General features: G+C 51.2%; 6 protein-coding genes across 6 annotated transcripts; 3 read left to right on the forward strand and 3 right to left on the reverse strand.

Annotated features, from left to right (window-relative positions):
* Positions 1-723: 723 nt before the first annotated feature.
* On the reverse strand, positions 724-1,463 carry VPS24 (ESCRT-III subunit protein VPS24; the record flags this gene model as incomplete). Its single annotated transcript, XM_041698423.1, has 2 exons — positions 724-1,362; positions 1,416-1,463. 2 exons carry the CDS (start codon positions 1,461-1,463, stop codon positions 724-726), a joined length of 687 nt encoding a protein of 228 aa, XP_041551609.1.
* A 622-nt stretch (positions 1,464-2,085) lies between these two features.
* On the forward strand, positions 2,086-2,981 carry wos2 (Hsp90 cochaperone SBA1; the record flags this gene model as incomplete). The annotated part of the gene is made up of 4 exons (XM_041698424.1): positions 2,086-2,116; positions 2,292-2,617; positions 2,674-2,847; positions 2,901-2,981. 4 exons carry the CDS (start codon positions 2,086-2,088, stop codon positions 2,979-2,981), a joined length of 612 nt encoding a protein of 203 aa, XP_041551610.1.
* Positions 2,982-3,980: 999 nt separating this feature from the next.
* Positions 3,981-5,204, forward strand: APUU_12245S (translation machinery-associated protein TMA46; the record flags this gene model as incomplete). Its single annotated transcript, XM_041698425.1, has 4 exons — positions 3,981-4,037; positions 4,099-4,116; positions 4,198-4,739; positions 4,790-5,204. The coding sequence occupies 4 exons, from the start codon at positions 3,981-3,983 to the stop codon at positions 5,202-5,204; spliced, it is 1,032 nt and encodes a 343-aa protein (XP_041551611.1).
* A 2,015-nt stretch (positions 5,205-7,219) lies between these two features.
* MFS1_1 (sugar porter family MFS transporter) lies at positions 7,220-9,127 on the forward strand (the record flags this gene model as incomplete). The annotated part of the gene is made up of 7 exons (XM_041698426.1): positions 7,220-7,274; positions 7,326-7,364; positions 7,419-7,480; positions 7,524-7,651; positions 7,704-8,279; positions 8,326-8,815; positions 8,876-9,127. 7 exons carry the CDS (start codon positions 7,220-7,222, stop codon positions 9,125-9,127), a joined length of 1,602 nt encoding a protein of 533 aa, XP_041551612.1.
* A 370-nt stretch (positions 9,128-9,497) lies between these two features.
* APUU_12247A (uncharacterized protein) lies at positions 9,498-10,148 on the reverse strand (the record flags this gene model as incomplete). Its single annotated transcript, XM_041698427.1, has 1 exon — positions 9,498-10,148. One exon carries the CDS (start codon positions 10,146-10,148, stop codon positions 9,498-9,500), a length of 651 nt encoding a protein of 216 aa, XP_041551613.1.
* A 585-nt stretch (positions 10,149-10,733) lies between these two features.
* APUU_12248A (cytochrome P450) lies at positions 10,734-12,441 on the reverse strand (the record flags this gene model as incomplete). Its single annotated transcript, XM_041698428.1, has 3 exons — positions 10,734-10,914; positions 10,971-12,024; positions 12,069-12,441. The coding sequence occupies 3 exons, from the start codon at positions 12,439-12,441 to the stop codon at positions 10,734-10,736; spliced, it is 1,608 nt and encodes a 535-aa protein (XP_041551614.1).
* Positions 12,442-12,756: the final 315 nt, after the last annotated feature.

A 12,756-nucleotide genomic window follows, 5' to 3' on the forward strand; every position in this document is an offset into this window, starting at 1 on the left:
GTAACAGCTAGGTGGTTGGGCACTACGCGATAATCGTAACGCGCAGAAGTTCAATCGTAGCAACAAAACAGAATTGATGAGAAGCAGGTTCGTAAATTCTGTGAACTGATGGAGATGGATGGGGAAAGAACCTGAGAGGGAGGGAGATGGGAGATGATAAGGACAGACTCGGCAGGTTTGGCAGTACTGAAAGAGGAAGGCGGAGTAAAGTGACTTAGCCCGTGACTGCAGCCTGATACAGCCACTAGTACTAATCGGGTGACTAGTTGGGTGCCTACAAACACCAAAACAATCACCAGTGTTGGGAATTCGCAAATTTTTTTTCGCTAAGCAGTTCTAATAATAGAGTAGGGGAATAACCAAATAGCTGGAAGTGAAAGTTTGCTGGAGCGGTGATGGAGGAGGGAATGGATATTATCGTAGTGGCAAGCACCCACCTACTCCGTACTAATGGCCTGAATATGAGACAGCTCGTAGATATATATAGTAAGGAGCATTGAATGAACAGCAAATAGGGCGCGTAATCTCTTCAGAATTCTGCATCCAAGGCCAGCTGTTTGGCAGAGTTCTGAAAACTGAATATCGCAAAATGACAGCGCCGCCAGCTTCAAGAAACCATGGGCGCTCTACCGTGCCAAACTCCGTTGAAACAATCGAAAGACAAACCGACAACATCTGTAATACTTGTATATCCATGCAACATCATATCAAGGTCCCTGGCAATCAGCTCTTTAGAGCTTCGAGGCGTCCTCGCATTTGCGCGAGAGCGGCTTCCGGGTCCTCGAATTCTTCTTCGGCCGGCTCGGGTTCCTCCAGCGGTCTCTCTGGTTTGACTTCCTCCACCTGGGAAAGCTTTCCCTGCAAGATTTCCTGTAGAATCTTATCGACCTCCTCATCGGCTTCCGTCTCCTCATCCTCGAGTAGTTCGTTATTCGGAATAGCGTCGTCCACCATTTCCTCGATAATCCCGGCGCGGACCAATTCAGTGGCCAGCTGGTGCATCGTTGCTGACAGCTGCGGGAGGCGGATCAATGTATTAACGTCCTTCATGATACCCGTTGACCTTTGTAGACTGCCCTGGATCTTTCGCATGGAGAAGGCTTCGTTGACCTGCATTTGGACGCTTTGTAGCTGTGCCCGACTGGTCGATAATCGGTTTGCTTGCCTTCTCACCCGAACAAGTTCCCGTGCGAGTGTTTTGGCTTCGATGTTGGCCTGTTTCGCCCGGGACGGATTCTTCTGGGCGCGCTTTGAGGCGCTAACGATGGTCTGTCGCGTTTTGGTATCGAGGGTTTTGAGCTGCATGATATCGCGGTCCAACTGACGGGTATTTGCACGGATGAGCTGGTTGCATTTTCGCATCTGCGAACAGGTCAGTTAGTATGTACATGAGGCAGTGGATGCGCTGAATATACCTGCGTCTGAGGGTCTGGCCCAAAGAACACAGCCTTGAGAGACTCCATATTGATGGCCCTTGTTACCAAGTCGCAAATTAATGGAGATTGAACGACTGGAGGTCTCGATATGCAGCGCCTATCAACCGAACTTGAATAATGAGGGATGCCCGATTCGAATGCCCGCAACCGGAGCGGGGTACGGTGTGAAGAGTAGGACTTGATACCTAGAACACAGGAAATTGAGAATTAAAGCGATGGTAATGAGAGGTGAGTATCATTGATTCAGGCTTGTTCAGGTCAGTTCTTCACATTCCAAGTCATTTTGCGACGTTGTTGGCATTGCCATGAGCCAGCCGTTAGAGGTTGGGGACCGCCAAGAGTATGGCCTGGGCGCGTTGTTGCCTGAGGCTCTGATCAGTGACAGGTGAGCGTGACGTCGCGGGTGAGGGTGAGGGGAGGGATATGCAAACAGCGCAAACGGGCTGAGCAGGTTCCAGTACTTTCTAAAGTTTCTAGCACCGCTTCGGAGGTGATCATCAGCTCGAGCAGAGGCTGGATTTCTGTGCTTGCTCCTCACTGCTGCAACAACACCCCCTTCCAAAACCCTTACCATTCCCCCTCAACTAAATATTGACCCTTTTTCTACTACTCTCTTCCATCCCGATTCTCCATAACCTCTACCATCACCATGCCCGAGCTACCTCAACACACACCTGAAGGTACGTTATTCTGACGGGTCCCTCATTATTTCCCCGCTTCCGCCTGGTTCGGCTGTGTGCATCCTAGCACCACAACCAAAATAAATACCCCTGGCCATCGAGTTTTGGTCATCTCAATCAGCTTGTTAAATTGCCTTGATTGTGCGAGTTTCTAATCCCCGTCTTAAATCTGCAGTCACATGGGCCCAGCGCTCCTCTGCGTCTGACCCCGAACGCAATTACCTCTATGTGAACATCAAGGCTGCTGATGTGCCCCGGTCCGATGCGAAGCTCGACATTACTGCCAAAAATGTCACATTCTCCGGTCCCTCCAGAAAGGGGGTAACATACAAGGTCTCGCTTGATCTGTATGCCGAAATTGAACCCGAGAACAGCAAGGTGAACCACAGCGACCGCGACGTTGAGCTTGTCCTGCGCAAGAAGGAACTGAAGGAGGAGTTCTGGCCCCGTCTCCTCGAGACTACCCAGAAGGTGCACTTCCTGAAGACAAACTTCGACAAGGTACGACCCTGTAACCCCGATTTTGATATAGAGAATGGAATGCTGACTACTGGTAGTGGGTGGATGAGGACGAGCAGGACGAGGCACCGGAAGATGACTATGCCAACAACTTCGGCGGGTTTGACCCCAATGAGCAGGGTGGCCTTGGCAACATTGACTTCTCGAAACTTGGTGGTCTTCCCGGCGCCGGTGGCCCTGGCGGCGACTTCGGCGGCGAAGGAGATGAGGAGGTAGGTCTCAATCGTTGATATTGCTGATTTTCACCAGCTAACGTTGCGTTCAGGATGAGGAAGAGATGCCCGCGCTCGAGGAGGCTGACGACAAGGCCGGTGAGAAGTCTTCCAAGATCCAGGAGGTCTCGTAAACGTTGGTGCTTTTTGGAGAATCTGGAGTTGGGGACGGACAAGGGTTGGGCTTGCAGGAGGTTCGCCCTCTCAGTATAACGGGCTATCACGATCATCAGTACATTACTCAGTTGACATCCAGTATCCGGACTGATTGCCGGCGCTTAAATCTGCGCTCGGTCGGTTTTAGTGGCTCAAGGCGAAATGCCTTGAAGCGCATGAACAATAAAAAAAAAAATAACGTTATTGCAAATTGTATCAAGACAATTAGTGCTATGATATCCATATTTTTGGACCAAACTTTCTTTGTAGAAGAGCTTATATCATTGAAATGTCTACTCTTGCGTAAATTAGAAGATACGTTTTAATAATTGTGCGTCGTGATACTATTATTTTTCATAGCCTTGAGCTTGGCGAAAATCTTGATATGACGTTTTCAGGAATATATATTGTTGTTGGTGAGTATGGTGCCTATATTCTTCGAAATAGCGGGGTTTTAGATAATTTTGGGTATTTATGATCGCACAAATGATATAACATATCCAAGAATACAACAGACCAGTGCTCGTGTGCCTCGCATTAATTGAGGTTGTTCGGTAAAAGATTGGAGCCAAGTCATTGGTGGAGGGCGGATTATGTGAAGGAGTTTTGCCCGCCACAGTCACGCAGCGAGGCTTCGAAACCCACACCGAATGTGGAGGAGAACTTGCAACTTACAACCAACTCTCTGTGCCATCACCACTATCGTTGATTCCCTCATCCGGTCGAGGCTTCACGGCCCTCTTCTTGTTGTCACTTTTCGTATCGTAGATTGGGCTGCCTTCCCTTTCTTGGTCTTTTGTCCTGGGATTCGATAATAAATCTCTTTTCATCCCGCCTCTTCGTGCACACCACCACACACCCGCGCCCCTCCACGACGCTAGCCTCAACTCAACTAGACCGAGTTGAGAGCATCTGTTTATCAACGTTCTCGTTTCTATAAAGCATTTTAGAGGGGTTATATAAAAGTCGTCGCCACCATGCCTCCTAAGAAAGCCGACCAGCCTAAGAAGAAGAAGGCCACCGTCGATGACAAGGTTCGTGGAGAGTTAAGAATTTTTGTCGTCTGGACGCGCTTGCTAACAACGATCTCTACAGACCTTTGGCATGAAAAACGTACGTCACTACGCCCTATCCCTTTCTCGTCGCCACTCGAAGTCAATAAAATAAATAACTAACGGATATTACCATGGACAGAAAAAAGGTGGAAGCGCCAAGAGACAGATTGCACAACTACAAACACAGGCGTCCCACAGTAAGACCGCCGATGAGAAGCGGAAAGCAGCGGAGAAGGAGAAACGCGAGGCTGAGAAGCGGGCCTCTGAGCAGGCGAGGAAGGATGCCCTCGAGCTGTTCAAGCCCGTCCAGGTGCAAAAGGTTCCCTTTGGTGTGGATCCGAAGACGGTGCTTTGCATGTTCTACAAGCAGGGCCACTGTGAGAAGGGTCGCAAGTGCAAGTTCAGTCACGACCTCAATGTAGAGCGCAAGGCCGCAAAGAAGGATCTTTACACCGATTCTCGAGAGACGGAAGAGGAGAAGAAGAAGGTCGATACCATGGACCAGTGGGATGAGGAGAAGCTTCGCAAGGTCGTCATGAGCAAGCAGGGTAACCCACGGACGACGACTGACAAGGTCTGCAAATACTTTATCGAGGCAGTCGAGAACCAGAAGTACGGTTGGTTCTGGGTTTGTCCCAATGGAGGTGACAAGTGCATGTACAGACACAACTTACCGCCTGGGTATGTTCTTTTTTGACCGAAAACTATGACTGGTACTAATGATATTATAGATTCATTCTCAAGACGAAGGAACAAAGGGCGGAAGAAAAGGCCATGATGGACAAGTCGCCACTCAACACCTTGACCCTGGAAGACTGGCTCGAAAGCGAACGACACAAGCTCGTTGGAGAACTCACACCCGTCACGCCAGAGTCCTTCGCCAAATGGAAGAAGGACCGTATTGATAAGAAGGCCGCCGAGGAACAAGCCCGCAAGGCTAAGGAGGATACCGGAAGGTCACTGTTCGAGAGCGGCAACTGGCGGACCGAAGACAGCGAGCCCGATTCGGACGAGGAAGACGATGGAGCTTTCAACCTTGTCGCGTTACGGCGAGAGACCGAGAACATCCAAACAAGGAAGGAAGAGGAGCGTCTGGCCAAGCTGCATGGGCTCGACTTGGTCCCGGCAGTTGGGGGCGAAGAGTGAGCGGCGCTCAAGATCTCCAAGTGACAAGGGCGCTTGGAAGATTGGGTTGTGGAAACCCTTCCCATACTGGTATCGGCCTGTGGCTGTTGTCCGGACTCATGGTGTGATCGTGCTGACTACAAGCCTGCGTTGACGGGTGGATCTATCGAAATCGGGCCGAGACTGTGTGGTTTTGAGGTGAACGCTGGTGTTTGCCGTCTTTATCCATGCCCTGTACAGCCGTGTGCTGCAGGACTGGTTATTCCAGAGCCATGGAGAAGACTCACTGCAGCAGCGGCACACAAGGTTGGAATAAATCATTGTGTTGGAGGACAAGTCTGCCTGACATGATCTTATGCTAGATGTTTGTACGTAAAATGGTTGTTATTGCGCCGAGCGCTTTGAAGGGTGCATAAATTGCAGCTTCCAATCCAATTCCTCTTCACGTCGCCTTTTCATGACTTCTGCGTAGCGAATCGTATTGCCTTGGTATTCCTGAGACGATCATTTTTTGGATTGGCCGTCTGGGTTGTTACCAGGAAGAGGCTGATTACGAAGGAGGCTTGGTAGGAGCCGGTGAGGTAGCTGATGGCTAGTTGGCTGACTTGATGGTTGGATATATTGGATATGGGGGAGAAGGGCGTACAAGCTAATCAAGCGGCCATCTTGTTAGCTTCATACTCATCGCTCCTCTATCTATGAATAGGTTCTCTGGATTATAAAATATATTGGCGATTATCACCACTCAAGCAGACGGAAAGAACTCTGAAACAGTGCATAATCGTCCAACCAGCTATCCCAATACGATCATGGTCTACTAAGTGTGAGTTTTAGAATGAAGACTGGGAGCCTGAGGAATTAGGCAACCAGAGATAGAGTTGACTTGTGCAAAGAACATAGTCAACTATTGCAGCACCTCCTGCATGCTGAGTCAGAAACCAAAGTGTATGCACATGTATGATATACATTCTTGGGCTATTTTGAGGGTATAATGCACATCATATACAGAAATGTGCTAGGAGATGAAGCCGAGCGAGATGAGATTGATCATATGATAATTATGAATTGATATTGACACACAGAGTCACTCTCGACAGAATCACATGATTCCCCCGCAATGAAGATGAATCTGGAGAAGTCCCTTGATCAGGGTGTCATTTGGAGGCAGGCTGTGATTGGCAGAGACGCCGCTGCCAACACGGACCCGATGCCAGAAGGGTGATTCTATTGGGGGCGGAGAGTGATGGAAGGATTCCTTAAAGTGCCCAGACTCAACTCAGACTCTCTCATTTCGGGCCATCAGCTGTGAGGGCGGGCGAGTGTAACAGTGACTGCCAAGGGCTCAGCTGGCGATGTTCCACCAATCACCCAGCCCTAACAGCTCTTTGTCTGCCAGCACCATGGAAGAACTCGAGACTCCAGACTCGGGGTTGACTGAATTGACTCGGGGCTTTAGATTGCCTGATTCCGCCCTTGAACGACCGACCTGTATCATGCGTTGGCGGGAGAACTCAGAACTCACGGTCCCCGTCCCTGCGGCCGATTGCGACGTCGCCTGCAGTTCAGACTGCAATCACTGCGAAACTTACTGCCACCCCTTGAGTCATTTCAGTTCACACTTTGGATTCTTTGGCTTCCTCGTGGCTAACTAAGCTTGTCACGCGTGTTGGTGTTTTCTCCCCAGACTCGGCGCGGGGAAATATACGAGTGTTTGATTGGAACCTTTACGAGGATACCAAGACCTCGAGCCTTTGTGGCGTCCACTAACTTCCTTGTGAACTTCCAACAGTCCTTTTTTTCGGGGGAGGCCAATCGAATGAGAGCGCGTCTCTGGATGCTACGTTGCACTGCTGTTTCTGAAGCATTAACGCTGCATGTCAATGAGGGGGATCCTGTCCGGTGGTTCGGTTGAGCTTGCCCCGGATTATTAGAATATAAGACGCCCTTGGCCTCCTTTTCTGCCTTCTCCTGTTTTTCTTCTTGCCGTTTTCCGTCTCATTGTCTGTCTTGGTGTGCTGTCTGCACCGGCCGTCAAGATGCAGTTCGGAAAGTCCTACAATGTTTATTTCCTTTGCGCGTTCATGACCCTTGGTATGCTAACGCTGTTATAAATATCTTTCCAAATACAAGCTGACTGTCTAGGTGGTGGTCTGTTCGGTTTCGATATCTCGTCTATGAGTGGTAAGCCCTAATCCAAGTCTTGATTTGGCTTAGAAGCAACGCTCACCATTGCAGGTGTTTTGGGCACCAAGGCCTACATCAATTACTTCCAAGTCGGAGATGGCAATTACAAACAGGTACGCCTCATAATACACATGCAGAGCGCGACTAACGGTTTAGGGTGGAATTACCTGCGCGATGCCGTTTGGATCGCTCGTCGGTGCCTTGGCCTCGAGTTTCCTCGCCGACAAATACTCGCGTGTGACAGCCATCCAGTTCTCCTCGACTTTGTGGATCATCGGTTCTATGTATGTCCTCACTTGGTAACCACTCTGTGGTAGATTTTGACTGACAATCCAGCTTCCAATGCGCCTCAAACGGCATCGCACTGCTCGTCGTCGGCCGTGTCATCGCAGGCCTCTGTGTCGGCATTGCCTCCGCCATGGTCCCTGTCTACATCGCCGAAGTCAGCCCTAAGCAGATTCGAGGCCGCATGATTTCCCTACAGCAGTGGGCAATCACCTGGGGTATCCTGATCCAGTACTTCATCCAGTACGGCTCCAGCAACATCGACGGCGGCCCCAACAACGAAACCCAGAGCACAGCGGCTTTCCGCATCCCCTGGGGTATCCAGATTGTCCCTGGTGTTATCTACTTTGTGGGGCTGTTCTTCTATCCAAAGTCGCCTCGTTGGTTGGCGAGTAAGGACCGCTGGGATGAGTGCATGCACAACCTTGCCCGTCTCCATGGGAATGGCGATATCAACCACCCCAAGGTTCTTGCTGAGTACAAGGAGATCCAGGATGCGCTGGCTTTGGAGCGCGAGCAGAACTCGACGAGTTACCAGGAGTTCATGAAGCCGCGCATTGCGAAGCGTGTCTTCCTGGGAATGAGTCTGCAGATGTGGTCCCAGCTCTGCGGGATGAACGTCATGATGTACGCCATGCCTCATAAACTAGCTGATAGTTGCTGACAGTATCAGGTACTACATCGTCTACATCATGCAAGGCACAGGAACCGGCTCACCCCTCCTGACAGCATCCATCCAATACATTCTTAACACAGCCCTCACCCTGCCCGCCATCCTCTGGCTCGACCGCTTCGGCCGCCGCCCTGCAATCCTCATCGGCTTCTCCCTGCAAGCCATCTTCCTCTACGTCGAAGGAGGCCTACAAGCCGGATACGGCCGCACCACGCGCGAAGGCGACACAAACTCTACCGCCATTTCCTGGACCGTCGCCGACCACCCGGCCGTCGGCCGCGCCATCATCGCCATGTCCTACCTTTTCGTCTGCTCTTTTGCGACTACAATCGGTCCGACTTCCTGGACGTACCCGGCTGAGATCTACCCAGCCAAGGTACGCGCCAAGGCTGTCTCGCTAGCCACGGCCTCGAACTGGACATGGAATTGCCTGTTGGCGCTTTTCGTCCCGCCTCTGCTTTGGAGTATTAACTGGAAGATGTACATGATTGTACGTCCGCAAATAATCCCAACCCTATCTTATATTACAGATGAAAACTAACAACAGTAGTTCGCCGCCTTCAACACCGTCGCCGCAGTGCACATGTTCCTCACAGCCCCCGAGACAAAGGGCTTCACGTTGGAAGAAATGGACGAAGTCTTCGACACCGGCATCCCCGCCTGGCGCCGCGGAAAGGCGCGCTCGCGTCTCGACGATATCGAGCGGGAGATTGCAGAGGGGAATCTCAAGGTTACGGACCGAGCGGGCCCTGTTCAGCCCGCTAATGAGAAGACGCCTGAGAAGGGGGATGAGAATGTTTGATTATTGCGGATTAAGGATTTCGTTCTTAGTTAGTTAGTTTATTTAATGTGGGGGTGGGTAGTTAAGGTAATGGGTGGATGGTTTACTAGGAGGGTTAGGGTTAGGTAGCTGAGATTGTAGAGTGCCGCTCTATGAATGTAACTTGTTGCTATAATATGAAGTTTAATTTAGGAAGCAACGACCCCGGTCCTCCATTGCAACTTCCTTTCATGGTGACGCATTAAATTAATAAGGTATGCATCATTTTAGGAAGGTACGAGCCTTTGACAGAAAGGAAGGAGCAACCAATTCCATCCTTTGACAGCCTGAGGCCATCTCATCTCCTATATAACTGATATATAACTTGGAAAGTTGAAATATAAAGTATGACCTATTCCACCCACTCAAACCCCAAAACCGGAACCTCAAATGGCTCCGCCGTACAAGACGCATTAAAAAACGCGTCATGCACACAATTCAATGCGAAATCCGTTTTCCCGGAGTAAGTAATCCTGCTCCCATTCGCACAAGCCAGCGCATGGCCCGCCCCGAGTATATACTCCATATGGCCGGTCGAAGCATCCTGGTTTGAGGAGCCGTAGAAGGATATTATGCGACCCATGCCCCGGTCCGCATACCCGCAGTTACTCTCTCCATTCCCGATATCGTGCACGCGGTACCCGATGTACTCGTCGTGGCAGGTGGGGCCGTCGGTGAATTTTATGTCGAGCGTTTGGGGGGGCCCGTAGCCCCATGGTGAGTAGTTTGGCATTCCTGTGTAGCAGACGTTTACCCAGCTCCCGCCGATTGAGGCACAGGTGGTTTCGTTGGGGGTGGCCCAGGTGTTTTGGTGGAGGCAGCCTTTTGTGGCGATGTCGGCGGCGTTGTGGATGCAGTCGAGGCTGTGGGAGCCGTTGTGCCAGGTGAAGGAGGTGACTGTCCAGGTTGGGAGGGGGCAGCCGGGTGGGGCGCTTATAGAGGCGGATGTTGAGAGGGGGAGGGAGAGGGAGAGGATCCCGGTTGTGATGGTGAGGATGTTCATTTTAGGATAAGGAATTGAGTGTGGTTCACTAGAGGTGGAAGAAAGACCCGTTTTATATTTGCGAGGACAAGGCTATTATGATAGATACACTGCATAAATGCTGTCAGCAGCTAGCCACCAATGATTCTGTCTTGTATAAGACATGCTAACCTGAACAGCTTAGGTGGAAAGACTGAGACACCTGCAGATTCTCCGAGATAGCCTGATCGCAGTAGTGGCGTTCGATCCATCGCTTCCTCCAGGTGGATCTGAGACAATCGACGAACATGAGTCTAGAACGCAGATGCAGAACATGCACAGCTGAGACATGGACAGGTTGCTACTGGGCCCAGCGCACAAGCGGGGCGGACTAAGTCGGAGTTTGCAGCTTACGGTGTCGTCCACTATCACGGACTGGAATGGGATCCTGGCCTTGCATATTTTGTTAAACGAGAGTGTTAAGCCACACCTTCGACTGGTATGAATTAACTAACTGGAACAGTCCTAGTCAATGGCTCCCAATGCAACAGCCACAACACAATTTGCAGGGTTTGACAAACTTCAACAAAACCAACAGGGTAATGGTTCAAAGAATAGAATATTATGTTATGCCTTGATAAACCGCACCCAGCAAGCATGCTCCTCCATCTTCGGAAACCGGTCATCGTAGAAAATCTCATACCGCGCAGTAACCCCAGGCGAAACACCCTGGAATTCAGGCGCAATCTCCGTCTTGTACTCTCTATACACACTGGCAAGCAGGGTCGTCATCTCCGCCATGGCCAGACTAAGAAACCGTGGTTAGCTATATGAACACTTAAGTATAGGTATCAGGTAACGTACTGCATCCCAATACACATCCTCCCCCCACTCGAAAACGCCCAGAACCAGCGCTTCATCTCGGCCTGTTCCTCTGGGGACCCCGAGAGCCATCGCTCGGGATTAAAGCGCATTGGGTCCTTGAAGACCTTCGCGTTCCGGTGCAGAGTGTACGGACTCATGCTCACGAGTGTACCCGCGGGAATGAGATACCCGTCGATGACCTGGTCTGTATCTGCGAACCGGGGTTCTGTTCCTGGTAGCGGGGCGAAGAGGCGGAGGGTTTCTTTGATGACTGCGTCGAGGTACGGGAGTTTATCTGCGGTTGTGGCGCTGATGACGTTCTCGTTTGTGGGGGGATCTTCGGGTTTGTTTAGGGCTAGGGATTGGACTTCTGCGCGCAGCTTGGACTGGTAGATGTGGTTTTCTGGTTGCGAGAGGATGAACATCGCCCACATGATTGTGTCGCTGGTGGTGTCGATTCCGGCGAGGAGGTGGTCTGCGCATTCGCTGGCTACGTCGAGGTAGTCCATTGCGTTGGCTGGGTCGTTCTTGGGGGTTCCTTTGCTGGCGGCGAGGAGTAGGCGCTCGGCGATGCACTCGCTTGCGTCGAGGTCGCCGGTGGTGGATTTGTTGATGAGTTCTGCGGCTTTGAGTGCGTGGACCCGGATCCCGGTGTATGTTGACGGTTTGTTCATGGGGAGGAGGTGGAGCGATGTGAGTAGGGACTCGACCAGGCCGGTGCGCGAGTACAGCCAGCCGGTCAGCGAGGGGAAGTGGATGGTGAACCAGGAGAGCTTGCGGCGGTCGTGGTCGAGGATGTCGTCGAGCAGGGCCCGGTCTTGGGAGCCGGTTAGGGCTGTGGTTGCGCCGTGCGGACTCTTCCCGTAGAGGAACTTGCTGATCGAGTCGAGGGAGAAGTAGTGCAGGGCTGCGAAGATCTCGAGTCTACCGGTGTCGTCTGCCTCCTTTTCGATCAGGTCCATGAACTGTGCTGTCTTTTCATCCACCATTGAGGCATTGCGAGGGGAGAGGACGGCGGATTTGGAGTATGCGTGGTTGAGCAGCTTCTTGCGGTCTGTCTCATCAGCTTTCCATTCAGAATAAGGAGGGAAGACAAACCTCGATGGTCTTTCCCAGAAGACACACTAAACATGTTCTGCCGCCCGTATGCATCAAACATGCGATAGAAGGAACTTCGTTGGAAGACAGTGCCGGCACCGTATATAGCGCGCAGTGCGGAAAGGCTGTTGAACGAGACCTCGTTTGGACCGACCCGGACAGCATCGCCGTACTTCTCATGGAGAACTTGCATAAATGTAGTCCTGGTACCGCGGTAGTCTTCGTACGCGAGACGCCATTTTGTTAGAGCAAAGAGCCTGGGGCCTGGAATGGGACGGAGCGGAGTGCGGATCAAGGTTGTGTATATTCTGGTGATGATGTAGAGGCAGACAATAGCCCCGAGAGCCTTGATCGTGTAGTCCATGGCTACCATCTTGGAGTTTACAGATGGACATCCGTAGGTCAAGACAGCAGTTTATATCTCCAAGTCGGACTCCCCGCAGCAATCGGACGCCCCGCACAGCAGCCAAAACGGCAGTCGTCAGCGAGGCAGATAACTTAATAACCAACGCACTAAATGTAATTGGTTTACGCAGGAAGTCTAATCAGAAGGTCTTTTACTTGCTAACCGCTTCTCCATCTCGCCAAGCTTAATACTCCCATGTATACTTGAGCTTCTACTCGCACTGTCTAGCATTGTCCAAAACGTAATCAATATATTAAAAATGGAGAGCTTCTGTATACATGG

Source organism: Aspergillus puulaauensis, chromosome 1 (genome assembly GCF_016861865.1).
Source record: "Aspergillus puulaauensis MK2 DNA, chromosome 1, nearly complete sequence".
Classification (NCBI taxonomy): domain Eukaryota; kingdom Fungi; phylum Ascomycota; class Eurotiomycetes; order Eurotiales; family Aspergillaceae; genus Aspergillus; species Aspergillus puulaauensis.